This window comes from Cupressus sempervirens, chromosome 3 (genome assembly GCF_028749045.1).
Source record: "Cupressus sempervirens isolate cs-2001-9-10 chromosome 3, ASM2874904v1, whole genome shotgun sequence".
NCBI lineage: Eukaryota > Viridiplantae > Streptophyta > Pinopsida > Cupressales > Cupressaceae > Cupressus > Cupressus sempervirens.
In genome coordinates this window covers 475496786-475512734 of record NC_143120.1, presented here as the reverse complement: position 1 = coordinate 475512734, position 15949 = coordinate 475496786, and the positions used below count along the sequence as shown (strand labels likewise).

General features: G+C 33.9%; 1 protein-coding gene across 2 annotated transcripts in view; it reads right to left on the bottom strand.

Annotated features, from left to right (window-relative positions):
- Nucleotides 1–10415: 10415 nt before the first annotated feature.
- Nucleotides 10416–15949, bottom strand: part of LOC149567220 (DNA-3-methyladenine glycosylase (MAG)) — a 63712-nt gene continuing 58178 nt past the window's right edge. The window contains exons 2-6 of one of the 2 annotated variants that reach the window (XM_089820397.1): nucleotides 13522–13593; nucleotides 12963–13086; nucleotides 12337–12407; nucleotides 11100–11157; nucleotides 10416–10965 (exon numbers count right to left, since the gene is read on the bottom strand). In XM_089820397.1, the coding sequence (XP_089676523.1) occupies nucleotides 10781–10965; nucleotides 11100–11157; nucleotides 12337–12407; nucleotides 12963–13086; nucleotides 13522–13593 (510 nt within the window). In that variant the 3' untranslated portion in view covers nucleotides 10416–10780. Of the gene's footprint in view, nucleotides 10966–11099; nucleotides 11158–12336; nucleotides 12420–12962; nucleotides 13087–13521; nucleotides 13594–15949 lie in introns of both variants that reach the window. The other variant, XM_089820396.1, reaches the window with a different exon arrangement.

The following is a 15949-nucleotide window of genomic DNA, read 5'->3' as shown; positions in this document are numbered from 1 at the left end:
ATCTAAAACAACATCTACTTACATGCATATAGATGAATTTGATATGATACTTTTGAGGGTTGTATTATTCATTAGCTTCCACTTTAAAATTATTAATTGGTTTGAAGAAACTCTTTCCCTTGTTGCAGTATTCCCCTTTTGCCAAAATATTGATGCTTCTAACTCCTATATTACAACCTACAAATTTAAAGATTTATGCCAAGAATTACATGTATGCATATCCCAAATATATAAGTCTACTCTGATTATATGAACAAAAATGAAGAAAATGATAGGAAACATAGACTAATTGTATTATTTTTACAATGTAAAGCAGAGAAAAGTATAACAATCAAATCGAGCAAAACAAGGCAACGAATACAGAATTGAATAAATCATAACTGCACACTGAAAATTTATAACTTTTTAAATACAGCACTATAATTTTTTTATTTACACTTGTGAGGGGATGCTGGTGTATTAATAAGATTTATGTAACCTCTAAAAGTTCTACAATCAGCTAAGATAGAGAAATTTTGGAGTTTTCTACAAACTATTCAAGAGATTTCTAGAATACATATTAAATGTCCATCTTCCACTATTGTGAATTAACATTATTCTAACACCAACTTTCCCACTATACATTGTTAAAGGCCTAGCTAGTTTAATGCAATTTTTTTGGTCCTCCAATGATTTAGTTTGTTCAAGGACATCGTAGTTTTAGTTTTGCATGGGCATTTGGTATAGATTTGATTTATGTTTGTTAGTTTAAGCTTGTGAAAAAGAAATTGTTTTATGCATTAAGAAACAAATGAAGAAAAGTCCTCCTTTCGTTCAGAAATCATTACATATGCAGAGAGGAAAAATATGTAAGCATCACTCTAATCTAGATAACCAACACATCAATATGACTAATTTTATATAAGGGCAATTAAAAAAATGATAAAGAGGGCTCTATTAAAGTCAGGAATTTAGTCAAATAGTTTATACGCGAAGTTTGCAATGGTTATTTTCTATAGCACCTTGATAAACACTAGCACAACTTATTTCTATTGCATACGTGATGAACAAAAAATGTCCAACATGGAGTTCTACATATGAAACCTCTTTTTTTGATGTTTTATCAAACAAGTCATGTGCAAAGGAGCGATTAAATGGTTGGTGTGTGGTATGAACCTGCCACAAACATTACAAAGGATTTAAAAAATAAAAATGAAGATTATAAAAATTCTTGATTGGTTTGAAAGTGCTACAACACTTATTCACACCCCCTCACCCCCACCACCCAGTGTTTATTGATCCTAACCTGATCTTGCCAAAACCATCCATACCTTTACTCACATTTTTTGTAGCAACATATTTCAAGTGGCAACATACATAAATGAATTATTTTTGTTCAAAATCAATGCCAATATATAATATTGTTCAAAATCAATGCCAATATTTATATTGTATAATTCATTTGATTTGTTTAGATGCCATTTTTACTGAAGAGATAGTAATATTTTATTATTTTATTATTATCAATTATATATAAGATACTACTAATGCTTGTATGTTTATATTTGATATAATTTTATAGCTCGAATATTTTCTTGCGAAGAAAGTCCACGCTTAACAATATGAACCCAGAACAAAATAAGGCAACAATTGCTAGATTGTGGTCTCAATTCAAAAGAAACGGTGATGGAAAATGTTATTGTCCTTGCAAAAAATGCAAGGGCTTAAAAAATCGAAGAATTCTAATCACAACAGCTTAGATATATTATAGGCAACATGATCACAATGAAGGGGGAAAGGATTTTTGTCCTTTGGTGAATGTGAATTTCGAACTGGTGGAACATGGAGGTGTGAATATCGAAGCAAAAGGTAATTCTCCCATGGAAGAAGATGATCCTGAGGCAAAGAACACAATTAAAGATGTTGGTATTGGTTCAACTAATAATGTGCCAGAGAACAAGATTGAAGATGTTACTGGCACAACTGATGAAGATGATGAAGACGATGATAGTTGTGCATCTAATGATGATGAAGAAGAGAACATTGATATTTCTTGGTTATTAATGCAACAACAAACTAATGTCATATATGAAGCCATAAAAAAAACTAAATTGCTCACAGGATTTGTTGCAAACATAAGCAGTCTCGTATCAAAGAAAAGTGATTTTGGGTCAAGGTTGAGAACACATGATTGGCATACCTTTGTCAAGGTAAGTCATGTTCTTCTCTATTTACAATATATTTGTAAAACATCATGTACTTTTGATTGTTTTATTTTATAATATATTGAAAAGATCATTTTATTATTACTGCAATACGTTCTATCTCTATCTCTCCCATACAACTTCTACAACATGAGTGTCAAAACACATTATATATGATCTTGGGAAATACATGAGGTTAGAAGTGTTATTTGTTAGCTTTGTTGTATAGAAGTGTTATTAGTCTCATTATATTTTTACGTGATGAATATATTCTAGGTGGCTATCATCTAAAGGAATTAATAAAAAAGACAAAGAAATCGAAGAAAAAAATTCTTCATCTTTTGTGTGAGATGCAAAAGTGTTACTTTTTTCAATGCACAAAAACACTACCTCATACATCTAGTTGAGGAGATCTAATTGTGTGGACCTATACCAATTAGGTCAATGTCGATGGTTGAGGGGCACTTGAAATTTTTGAAGGGCTTGGTTCGACAAAAAGCACGTCCTAAGAGTTCCATAGTCGAGGGATATATGGTCTACTAGACCATGGTGTACATTAGTGAATATCTTCCCAAGTTTGCATCAAAGATCCATGTAGATCGCATTTGGGATCCTAACTCCATTAATAGATTCGAAAGGGAGTACTTGATGGAAAAAGGTAAATTAAAGAAAGTGAGAGGTAATTATAAGATCTTATTATAGTTAATTAATTCTTATCCATCGTCAATATAAGTTGTTTCTAACTGGTCTATTTATTTTATATAGTTGTTCGTGAGTGGGATGCACTTCATTTGTATATTGCAAACAATCTTGATTGGATGATGGTATGGATTGAACGATCTCAACAAAATGGTTGCTCATTAACATGGGAAAGTGTTACTCCATTGTTTAAAGAAGTTCATCATAATGGAGATCCCAATGTTACGCCAATGGTAATTGATCTAGCAAATGGTTTAAGATGTGGAAAGGTACGTATAAGTTAATCTATCATGGCCCATTTGTTTAATATCAACTCACAGAGGGATACATTTTGACATGTTTGAAAAATAATTGGTCGAGCACCACAGAGCTTTGTACTACAATGGCGGTAAATTTCATTGAAAAAATGTGGACGTACTAAGAGAACTTGTGATTCTGGGATAACTGCAGTCTTTGAGGTCACTAGTATTTTGTCTAGAAACGACATGCATCCTCAACAATCTGAAAACAGATACTATGAAATTTTGGACAATATAACTGAGTGTGACTTTAATTCCTTTAAACAAGTTCTATTCGATGTCAAATGGTACAGGCTACAAATGAATCAAAATGATCCTGATAGAACTATTATTGAACATGATAATGGATTTAGAATGATTAATACAAGGTCACTTGAGCCAGTTGGAAATAAGCCCTATGTTCTTCCAAGCCAATGTGAGCAAGTGTTTTACTTTAGCTTTATATATAAACTGGGTTGGTCATTTGTCGTTAGACATGATCCAAGAGGAAAACCGGTAAACTATAATGTGATTGAATAAGAAGATACCAAAGAAGTGGAAGACAAAGTAGATGATGACGATGGCAAACATGAAGGAGATGATGATGTTGATGATGGCGAAGATGAAGGAGATAATGATGATGACAATTGCGAAGATGTTCGGAATGATGGTGATGGCATTGATGATAATGGTGGTGGTAGTGGTGGTGGTGGTGGTGATGGTGATGGTGATGACAACGGCGATGATGATGATGACGATGGCCATAGTGACAATCATGATGTTGACGATGGTCATTCTGACAATTTGGATGATGATGGCGATAATGATGATGTTCATGATGATGACATGGATGAAGAAGATGATCACTGACATGATCAATGGAAATGTATTAGGTGTTAATTAAGTTGAAATATTTGTTACGATGTCAATTCTTGGTGTTGATTACTTATAATATGTTTTTTTTGTAGAGGTAACCAATTAAAAAATATACAATGTTATGTTTTTTGCGATGTATGCATATTGTTCATGTTATGTTCTATTTAATTTATAGCATAAGTATCATGTAATTTGTAACTAGCTTAAGACAAATGATTTACATATGCAAGAAACTATACTCCTTTAACGAGAATCGTACAAAGTGACATGGAGCAGAAGGTATAAGTTTATTACATGCTTGCTTTCTCTTTACATTCAACATTAACTTTAGGAAAACTTCATCAATATTAGCCTCATTTTATAGCAAAATATTTCGCTCCTTCAACTATATCTCTCATTTGATGGGCTACAGATACCACCAAATAAGTATTTGTCATATTTGTCTTCCTGGAGTGAGGGAAATGTGGGAATAGAAGAGGATAGTGAGACATGTAGTAAGTCTACGAAAGAGAGTAAAACTAGAGGTCAAAAGATTAGAAGAAAATTCAATAAACGCATGCAATTTTTCCTTGCTCAAGGGGGGTCATGTTCTTATGATGATGAGACAAAGGGCGACATCAAGGTTCCCTTGAGGTACATAAATCTTGAGAAAGAATGGGTACCCAAGGAACTACCTCCAATTAACACTATTTCTTGTGTTTACGAGAGGATATATCGCATAGTTTCATCATCATTACATGGTTTGGGCCTATTTTCCATCGATGGCATATAGGTCAATTATAACAAAGTTGTTGAATTGATGGAGTATGTAGGACCTTGTTACAATTACAATAATTGGATGCGGATAGTTCAATATATAAAAAGTATGCGTAGGTATGCACTGTCAACAAATTATCTGGAATGGAAAGAAACGATCAAAGTAAAAGACTTGTGTACAATGATGGAAGGCCAAAAGCAACAAGGAACATTGCAATTTTTCTAAATAGTGTGTCTCCTGGGTCAACTAATAAGTGACCCAATTGCATTTTCGAGGCACATGAGGGAAATCATGTTTTTGTATGTGCGATAAAATCAATAAGTCCAAAGGAAGAGTTGCTAATAGATTACAATTTGAATTGCATAGATGCAAAGAAAGTTAGTATCATGGGACTTGGAAGTACTATATATGTAATATTTAAACTAATTACTTCCAACTACAACTCTAATATACAATATACCATTTTAATAATAAATATTTTTGCTAAGTCGACTATTCCTTTCATTATGCTAATGTTTTTATATGTATTCTTTGTCACAGGGTGACATGGCCAATCCATCGGATGACAAAGGTAGGGATGTTGCTCCCACCCCTTCTCCAGCGTAGGTAAACCTTCTGTATAAAAATTTATGCAATTGTAATTCTACAAAATGTCATATTATTATGTTGCTTTCGTTAAGGTTTTGGACTTATTTTGATTGTCTTACTGATGTTTGTCTCACAATTTGATACTTCGGGTAAGGGAAAAGAACATCTTACATGAGCAATTACTTGTTGATATGGCGGTCACAATATTATGCGATGATGACATCGCATATAGCAGTGATCCTGTAACCCTGTGTAAAAAGACCCTCAAGAACATCAATCTACAAATTCTTAGGCTTGTGATGGATCTAAATCCAACAGAAGAGAAATAGGCCACAAAAAATGAATTGTGTTGTAGAGCACGTTGTTTGGAAGTAAGCAGCAATGAGTCTTTTGCTAGGACAATAGTTCAATAAAGCTTTATGTTTTATACTAATTTATGGATCATGAACCACAATATGTATTTTTTGTTACAGGATTTTTTGAGACCACACTGAGTTGTTCCACTTGACGAGGGTACCAATGTAGGTCCTACAGGTATGTGATTTCAATTTTCAATCATCAAAAGGGACATTATTTTCTTCATGATTATTATTGACAGTTTTATATTATTGTTGTCATATTTTAGCAATCTATATTTTAAAAAGACAATACATTGTGCGTGCGTGTGTGTGTGTGTGTGTGTGTGTGTGATTATTTTTCATGTGCTGATGATTTCCATACACCTACTTCCACAAGGCCAGCCAGCACTCCAAGATTGTCGACTGTAGGATCAGCAACAAGGAGTTTGCAAACATCCACTCCTATTGCAACTACAGCTGGTAAATCCTTGTTTTGCTACATTTTTTATGTGTTAAATATATATATATATATATATATATATATATATATATATATATATATATATATATATATATATATATATATATATATATATATATGATTATTTTTCAGGTGTTGATGATTTCCATACACCTACTTCCACGAGGCCTGCTAGCACTCCAAGATTGTCAACTGCAAGATCATCAACAAGGAGCTTGCAAACATCCACACCTACTGCAACTAGAGCTCGTAAATCCTTGTTTTGCTACATTTTATTATGTGTTAAATATGATTTGATTTGTACTTTCTTGTTCATTTGAGTATAGTATGACATTGATTAACTTTGTGCAGGGATAGGTACACCTTCTCATGGTGATAGAACTAATACTAGTACTGATGATGATTTACCAGCCTTTCCTGGAGCAACCTGTGTTACTTGTATTGGATCATTGAAGGCATCATTGTTGATGGCTTGGAAAGATATGATACCCTTAAAATTGTCTAAGCTTTCAGGTTCTTTAAAATTGTAATTATTTAGAGTGTAGTTGTAGTTTACTTATTCATAATCATTTTTGACTAATGATCTCGTGATGATTTTGCAAGAAACAATCTTTTTTATGATTTAACAATGAAGATATTTGGGCCCACATTACATAAAAAGTACATAGCTTGATATAATTGGTTGCTACATTTTTCCATTCATCCATTTGTTGTAATATATTCAACGTACATAGCTTGAACGAATTTTTTTATCTAACAATTTTGTTTTTTGTTAAAAGGTGGAATGAGCAAAGCCTTGAATTAAAATATCAGCTCATTAAAATTGTGGAGTTCTTTGGTCAAAATTTTTTGAGCAAAACCCAAATTCTTTAAAAAACTTGCAAACATCTAAAGACTGTGAGAGACCAATACAAAAGGGCTCTAAAGCTCAATCAAAAGTATGAGCGTCCTCCTATGGTGCCACCGCTGGAGTGGAATGAAATCATTGAAGATGCAAAAGAGATGAGACTAAGAGATAAAAGAATTAACCCACCACCCGACAAAAATAGGTATGTGGTAGTATTAATATCATTATGCACAAATTAGTGATCTCTAGTAATTCATTAAAATGCTTGACTTGATTACAATAACTATAATCATATATCTAACATATATAATATTCTATGTTAGATATTCGCCTTTAAAAAAGATTACAATTATATATCTAACATGTATATGATTCTATAATATAACATGTATAATATAGGAATTTTTCAACGGTGGAAAGAAAAATAACCAATTAATTTGTAGTCATACCCTTGAGTTCAGAATCTACTTGTAAGCAATTCCTATAAAGCAAGTGAGAATCATGAAATCTAAAAATGACATTTTATACACTACCTTTTTGTAACCATGTAAAGCCAAAATATATCTCAATTGCACCTCCAGAGAAAGAAATAGCATTAGATGACTTGGTAGAGGCAGAGTGTCAAGTATATTTGATGCAAAACCTGATGAATCTCTAATAAAGCAATCTAATTCATCCATGATCAGCTTTGTACTGCTACCAACATTACACCCACTCATTAATTAGCCATTCCATCAAATAATCTAGGATAACAAAAATAAACATTGGAGAAAAATCCTATTCTATGCATGAATATTAGATCATTACTCGATCTTTTACCAAGAGAAATTGAATCTGCACATCCATATTTCAATCGCACACATACACATTTGCAGCACGTTTGTAGACATTGTGGTTGACATTTGACTGAAATTAAATGATACAATTTCACAAAACAATGATATTGCATATCATCAACCTCTCAAATGGTTGTGTTGTAGATTGTTTTTGCTAAATATTTGGATTGTGGATTTTGGTAGATATTTGTAGAAGTGTGATTGTGGATTTATATAATCTAACATATTTCAAAGTTTGCATATACAGGTTGCAGGACACATCAAAGCGACACAAGCTAGGCAAGAGAAGGTTGGTCAACACTACTTGGCTCTGGTGGATATATGAAAATTCAATCACGCCTTGTAAGTAGCAGTAAATGAAATTTCATATTAATTTTTTTATATAAAATTACAAATAAGCAATACATTCAATATTGACGATATTATGCAAAAAATACGGGGCATTGATTTTAATCTAGCCCCCACATAAGAGGACAAATAAATTGGCTTCAAGCAAGGCTATAAAGCAATATTTGCCCGCCACTGCACAGATTCCAGTGGCCAAACAAATGTAGAAGATTCTGGTGCACCAATTCACACACAGGTAAATAGGCCTAATGAATAATAACTATAATTGAGAATTTCATGAGAAATAATCTATTTGATGTTAATTTCGAACAATGATAACAATGCGTGCATGACATTTCATTACAACTTACTACTCTTGGCATAGATCTTACTCATGATGACAAAGGCACGAATCCTACACATGACAAAGACCTTTATATGCATCACAATGATACAGGTACATATTCAATTTCTATTGAAAATTAATCATGTAATTATTAATAAAATTTAACATCTTAAATTGCAATTGGTGTAACCTTTATGTGATAATTTTTTAGTATGCAAAGTGTGATGTTAGTGTTGAGCATGATAAGGTTGGGGCTGAACAAAATGTGAGTAGATGATGTGGCACTATCAAGTAAAGAAAAATCTTTGTTGTGTTCTTTAGATTAATGAAATACTTATAACATTAAAAAAAATGTTTACAATTAAACCCATTTATTTCTTATTGCAGGGGCACATCAGCCTTGTCCTGGAAAAAAGTAGAGGAAGCTTCATGTCATAAGATCAGAACCACAAGAGCCACAGGAGAATGTCTAAAATAGTCATGATGTGCCTATTAACCTTTATTTTCAACAAAAGAAGAAATGAATGTTAAAAACCTTGTTTGATGATGAATGTGCTGATGATTTTTTATGAATGTTGCTTATTAATGAATTTAATGTCATGTTATTGAATATTGTTATGTGACTATAATGATTGACGTGTTCACGAATTATTGATGAACGCTTATAGGTATTAATGAATTATATGTCGTGTTAATGAATGTTTATGTGAATATAATGATTGATGTGTTTACAAATTATTGATGAATGTTTATACATATTAATTAATTGTATGGCGTGTTAATGAATGTTATGTGATTATAGTGATTCAATGATATACTTCTAAAATGAATGAATGAAATATTTACTTAGTTGTTAATGGGGAATTTAGAGTGATTATGGAGGAGGAGGCCAAATGAGCTTTCACCTTCACATGGTTGGCCTTGTTAAGTAGAGAATATGAAAGGATTCTTGAAACCAAGTGAAGCTCAAACTAAACCTATCGAGTTGGGAGCAAACAAGACTTTCTGCTTGGAGGCAAGTGGCATCCTATAGTGGACTGGGCTGAAAGTGAACTAGACGCTTTTTGATTTGCATTATGTGTTGCAAGATCTCATATTAGGTTATATGCTTTTCATACATGATTGAGACAGATAATTCTGTATCAAATATCATGTGTTTCTGATTTGATATGATTTGCTTTTTGAAATGCTTTAATTCTGAAAGATCACATTGAATAACAATGAGTAATCTTACTTATTAAGTAACATCGATATTGAAAATATAGTAGTCTAATATGAATAAATGTATCTTTCATCTGTTAATTCACATCTTAATCAAGGCTCATTGCAAAAATGAACCATATAGGCAACAGCCACAATTCCCTTCTAGATGCACACAGAATGATAACTGAAAGGAAATATAAAAGGGTTTAAAATACCATATAGATGGGTACCATAAATAGTGCCTTTTTGAGGTGCTGAGATCTTTAGTTGGCAGCCTTTTTAAGAGATGCTCCTCTGTGATAGTTGAAATCCAACCTGTCGGTGCCAAAATTTTCCCATCAACAGGTTCAATCCAATGATGTGAGAAAACTAAGATAGCCATTTAACAAAATTTTAAAATATATAAAAATGATAAACAATAAAATATAAGTTTCAAACTTAAGCATTGTCAAAACTTTTTCACCTTACTTATCCATTCGAAATAATATATTTGACGAAGTGAATGCTGTACTATAATGCCAAGCTAATAAGGTGAGCAGAATATAAAATTTTAACCTGGTTTGTACCGAAAAGTACGACATGTACTTGAAAAAGAAAAACTTGGGAATCTAAGAAGTTTTGCTTGTTTCCCCAAAGGTTGTGACTTTCAAGTCCTGTTAGGTCCAAAAGACTTTTATACAAGGATTTCATAAAATAGTATAATCTTGACATCAGTTGTTGCAAATATCAATAAAATAGAATTATTATGAGGATTTGATACAAGTGCCATATCAATATCATAGATGAAATTGATACATACAAAGTTGAAACCATCATACAAAATTCTACATTTCATAAACACTGCTACAACTATTAATTTTGAAGTTCTCAGAACACTTGTCCACATTCTCCTGTGATACGACTAAGAAGAAAGAAAAATTCTGGGACAGTCGTACAACATATATCCTTTTCCATATCAAAATGTTTACTAAAACACAAAGGATGGAGGAAAAATCACGAGGCAGCTAAAAGTGGCCACCCTTCATCCTGAAATTGGACTAGACGAAGCAGGTCTAAGGGTGTTACGTGGGGCACTTATCCAAGCACTTCCAGCAATTGCAAATCTCCATAATGCTTCCACATCCTCTTGAGCTGCATATTCAATCCCTACTCTTGGCCCAACTACTATATTCTCTACTGCAGGTCCATCCAATAATTCCAAACCACCTGAACCCATAGTGCAAAGTTGAAAACTACCATTACTTGCGGTCACTATCTTAATTACATTAATAAAAATAGTAGTCAGTAAAATTTGAGTGCATACGTGTGAAGGGGAAAACTGATAAGGCAGGTGAACTCACCAGGAGTGTAAAGTGGATGATTGGACCAATCTGTTGTAAGACCTAATGCTTGACCAACCTGCCAAAATAGAAGAATAAATTAATCAAAACAATATAAAAATCATTTTGAGTTGCTTAACAAGTCCACAAGACATTAGGTCGACCAGGCTGACTTAGTGCCAATGGCAAACTGATAATCCAGGCTGTTATAGGAAACAGTGAATAATATAATCTATTAAACAAACTATAGATATATTAACATGCTTCTCCAAGTTCCTTCGAACGGTCAATGAGACATGTATTAATTGCTGAAAATAAATGAATAGAGCACAGTAAATGTGAATAGCAACTTTATTTTTATTTAATCAAGCAATTTCTTCCCTTTTTTTGTTGTAATAGTGATACGCAATGGCTAAGAGTCTAAAACAATGCTGCACACACAATACAACAACAAATTTTCATAGAAGCAAGCTGTTATAATATTGTCAGATGTAAACTACATGGAGTTCAACTGATGTATGATCAATCTAATGTACAGTAATAAATTCTCTGACCGGTGGGAACTGAAATCGACACTTCGAAGAGATAAAAGAAATATATTACTTATCTAAATGCATTAAAAAAATCCTCATTTCATCATTTTCTGTTATGTTCTTTTTTCTCTAAAGTTTAGCATTTAAAATCTGAAAATGTAAATACCCTATGCAGACTACCAATGAATAGACTGAAAATTGAAGCAACTAGTTCTAATGATTTCTAAATGTGACATGTGAGGTGTTTAAGAGAATGAAGAAATTATCAAGTGATTGGGTGACGCAGAGACCTCCTAGTTTCACTGATAAGAAACTGAAAATTAAAAATTCAACCAATCCAGTCCCTCACTGGCAATGATAAGGGTAATGTCCTTCAGCATAAGAAGGAGAAAGAATCTATCTTATTTTTCTTCACACATTATTATAAATGGAATTAGAATGAAAGGATAAAGATTAATAGGAATATATCTGAACTAAAGCAAATATTAAACAATAAACAAGTCACTTCTATCAACTGTGACCAATGATCATAAGCACCATTCCTCGTAGGGTCATAACGATTACAAGTGCCACACTGATTTTTTTTGGAACTCAATCACTTATAAGTGAATAAGCCCAGGAGAACAACAGCCTTGTATCACCTTTTAGCATTTGATGTAAGCCCCGAGCCTCATATAAAATGTCTATCAACTTACAAATGTCAAGTTTTGAAATAGTGTACTAACCTTGCCTGGTCCAGTTAGTAGAACAGGCTTATTGGTTGCTTGAACTCTCCGAGATTGTATGGTCTCTAAACCTGAAAAAGCAGCTGGCACAAGTTGGGGTCATACATATCAAAGAATATTCCATATCATTAGTGATGCTAAACATCAGTGGCTCTGAATTATGTTTCAAGTCAGATGAGCATATACTTCACAGAAGAGCAACCAGTCACTAATCCTAAGATCGAGCACCATACAGAAATATCGAAGGGAAAAAAATATCCATTAGTCTTATAACCCTATTAGTCTTGCTACATGGGAAGCTCTTCATTGATGATACAAAATTCTTATCCAGAAAACTATATATCCATTTCCATCATTTTTCACATTTATTGCCTTTTTTCTCCTCTACTTATTTTTTCCTTATATTGGATAGCACGTCAAAGGAGCATATAAACTTGTGGAAACAAAATAAGAGATTGAATATTTGCATAAGACTCGTTATTTCTTTCTCATATAATGATTTTCGGAATCATATTTTCTAGCCCTTCAAATCTTACCTTATAATCACTTTTAGGGAATCATGAACTATACTTTCAATTGAATCTAATATTGAAAAAAATACCATGTGCGGATCCAAGAGTGCATACCAGAAATTGGAGCACAAGAACGAATTAGAACAGCAGCACCAACACCCTCTTTGTCAGCTACAACATTAAGCATAGAATGAATTCCATAGCACAAATATACATAAGAACGCCCTCCTGGTCCAAACTGGAAAATAGATATCTCCATTACAATGTGAGAAATAATAAATTCTATACCTGAAGAAATCAAGAATTATAACTACTGATATCCATGATAGTCATCAAAGCTAATAGGAATGCCCTCCTAGCCCAAATTTTACATGAAGACATCCAATAAAATGTGAGAAATTGTGGAACAGCTGTTGGATAATAGAGACTTTGAGCTATAAACATCTGTGACAATTTTCCAGACCACACATCTTTGTCCCTACCAAATAATAAATATATATGAGCTTGATCAACAATGTGCAAACAAAATTCTCATTAACTTCAATGGAGAATATGATACACATAACCATGAGAAAACATCTTTAAGAAAATAGCATCTCTTTTAATATTTTATTTCAGTATAATTGTTGATGAATATTGCATATATTTGAGATTTAAAAAGTCAGAGACAGACCACTGGAGCAGTTCGTGCTGTAATGCCAAATCGACCATGACATGCTGTATCATTCTGTCGATAAGCTTCTACCTGCACATAGTAGTAAACAAAAATTTAAGAAAATGCAAACCAGCACACAAATGAATTTATCTCAGAATAAATCTGTATACTACATGAATGCTGAAAGCCTAAGATCACATCGGACAGCAATCATATTAAATAGACACAATCAGTGAGAACCTGGAGTCAACTTCAAAAGTTTTCTGTTTGTTTATTTGTAATTTTTTAGTTGATTATGAACCCCAACCCTCGAGAAGTGAATCCATAGCACTTTGCTCTAAAATTTCAAATTGGAATAAGGCTTTACCTCAATAATCTCTCTAGTGCAGCTGATCACATTAACTGTGAGAAACATTAAATAACATGGCAAAGTCAGGTAACTAAAAAGTAAAAACAGATTAATCCATCAAATGATGCAATTCTGCTAAGGATTGTTAATCCTTCTCACTTACTGAGGCGCCCAGTCCTGCATTTTCAATTGACTTTGATGGCTTATAAATTGCTAAGCAGCAAGGTAAAGAACTTCCGATCTGAGAGATTTAAATCTCAATTACTTTAAGAAGACAACAAGTGTATCATTATATTTTCTAGAGCTATGTGAACAGATGAATCATTGGATTTTTGTCAACTTTAGGCTTGTGCTACATTTTACATAAAGGAATTGAAACAGAGTAAATTTAGAATGGTATCATCCTCATGATTTCCAGTTTTGTCAGAAAGCATAAAATAAGCATCGTGTCCAAGACGAGTTGGGTGTTGAATAGTGGGCCTGCTTAACAGAACTGTGGGGGATGGAATGATGGGAATGGATTTGGAATTCAGATTTGTTGTAGTGCAATCCTAGTAGTTGCGACAAGATCAATTAGAAGACTAGATTAGATAGAGGATGTAATGTTCCATTTCCTACGGCTTCACTGGAAAACAATATTTCTCTGAAAGATACTGAAAATGGCACTCAGGTGAAACTACTATAGGGGCAGTACGATATTACTGAAGCAGTACAGCTAGGTGGGGATGTTGTATGGACAAGGAAGAGGCTGTACAGTACAGGCCGTAAGTTGGGAAGATGTGCAGCAGATGGTCGTACAGTATCAGGCCATACGGTGATAGGATGAGCAGCAGATGATGGCCGTACAGTATGCAGGCATACAGGGAGTCCGTACGGTGTCAGGCAGTAGGCACAAAAGATGCTCATACGATCAGTGGAGGGGGCTGTACGGTGGCTGGAGCAGTCCGTACGGTAGGTGGGGCAGGAAGATTGTCATATGGTGGAGACAAAGTGATGGCCATATGGTAGGCCCAAATGGCCATACGGAGTGGTGATGGGCAAGTGTATGGTGATGGATGGTACGCGAACAGAAAGGGAATGTTGAGTCTTATAACCCGAACACTTAAAGATTTATAAACCCAAACAAGAATGAAGATCGAACATGTATAATCCTTCAATTAATATTTGAATGGGTTGAATCCCACCGAAACCAGAACAGCCAAGTAAGGAAGGTCTTTCACTTCCGAAATGGCGAACAACAAAGAAATCCCAACTGGAATTCACAGTACAAAGAAATAATCCAAAATGCATACCTACGACTACCTACAAGCCGTGCTTAAATACCGTTCGGGTAAACTTTCCGAGGGTGTACAAAGATAGCCGACAACTAAACTTACCTACGGAAACAAAACTAAAATGGGTCCGAGATATTTTAAATCAATCAGCCCATCAACAAAGATTTGCTTAATAAACTATTTTATGACAGAGATATTACAGTCCTACTGTCCCAAATTTTTCTTGTCCTCAAGCAAACACAATGTCGGATGTTGAAGAATGTGCTAGCCTTCCCAGGTTGCATCATCCAACAACAAGTATTTCCAACGTACCAATTATTCCTTCACCATTCAGTTCAGCAGGGTCATTCTCACATACTTCAATAATCTCAGTTGGTTCCAATATGACCTTTCCTTCTTCATTGAGCGGTCGTAGGTCTGTAGCTACCGTAACATTCTATCCCACAACTTTCTTCAAGTAGGAAACATGGAAAACGTTATGAATACGGCTCCCCTCTGGAAGTTCCAGCTCATAGGCAACTTCACCGATGCAGTGAACTACACGATAAGGGCCATAAAATCGTGGCTTTGGCTTTTCTTTTCCCTTTTCTTTCAATGAGGATTGTCGGTATCGTTGGAGCCTGAGGTAGACCAAGTCTCCTATTTTGAAACTCCTCTCTATTCAGTGTCTGTCGGCATACATCTTTTGTTGATTCTATGCCCGTTGTAAGTTTTCCTTCAAGTATCTTAGAATGTCCTATCCCTCCTAAAGCCAGTCCCTCGCCCTTGGTGTGTGACTATCTCCCAGAACTGTGTCAATGAAGGAGAGGGGTTCATACCTGTA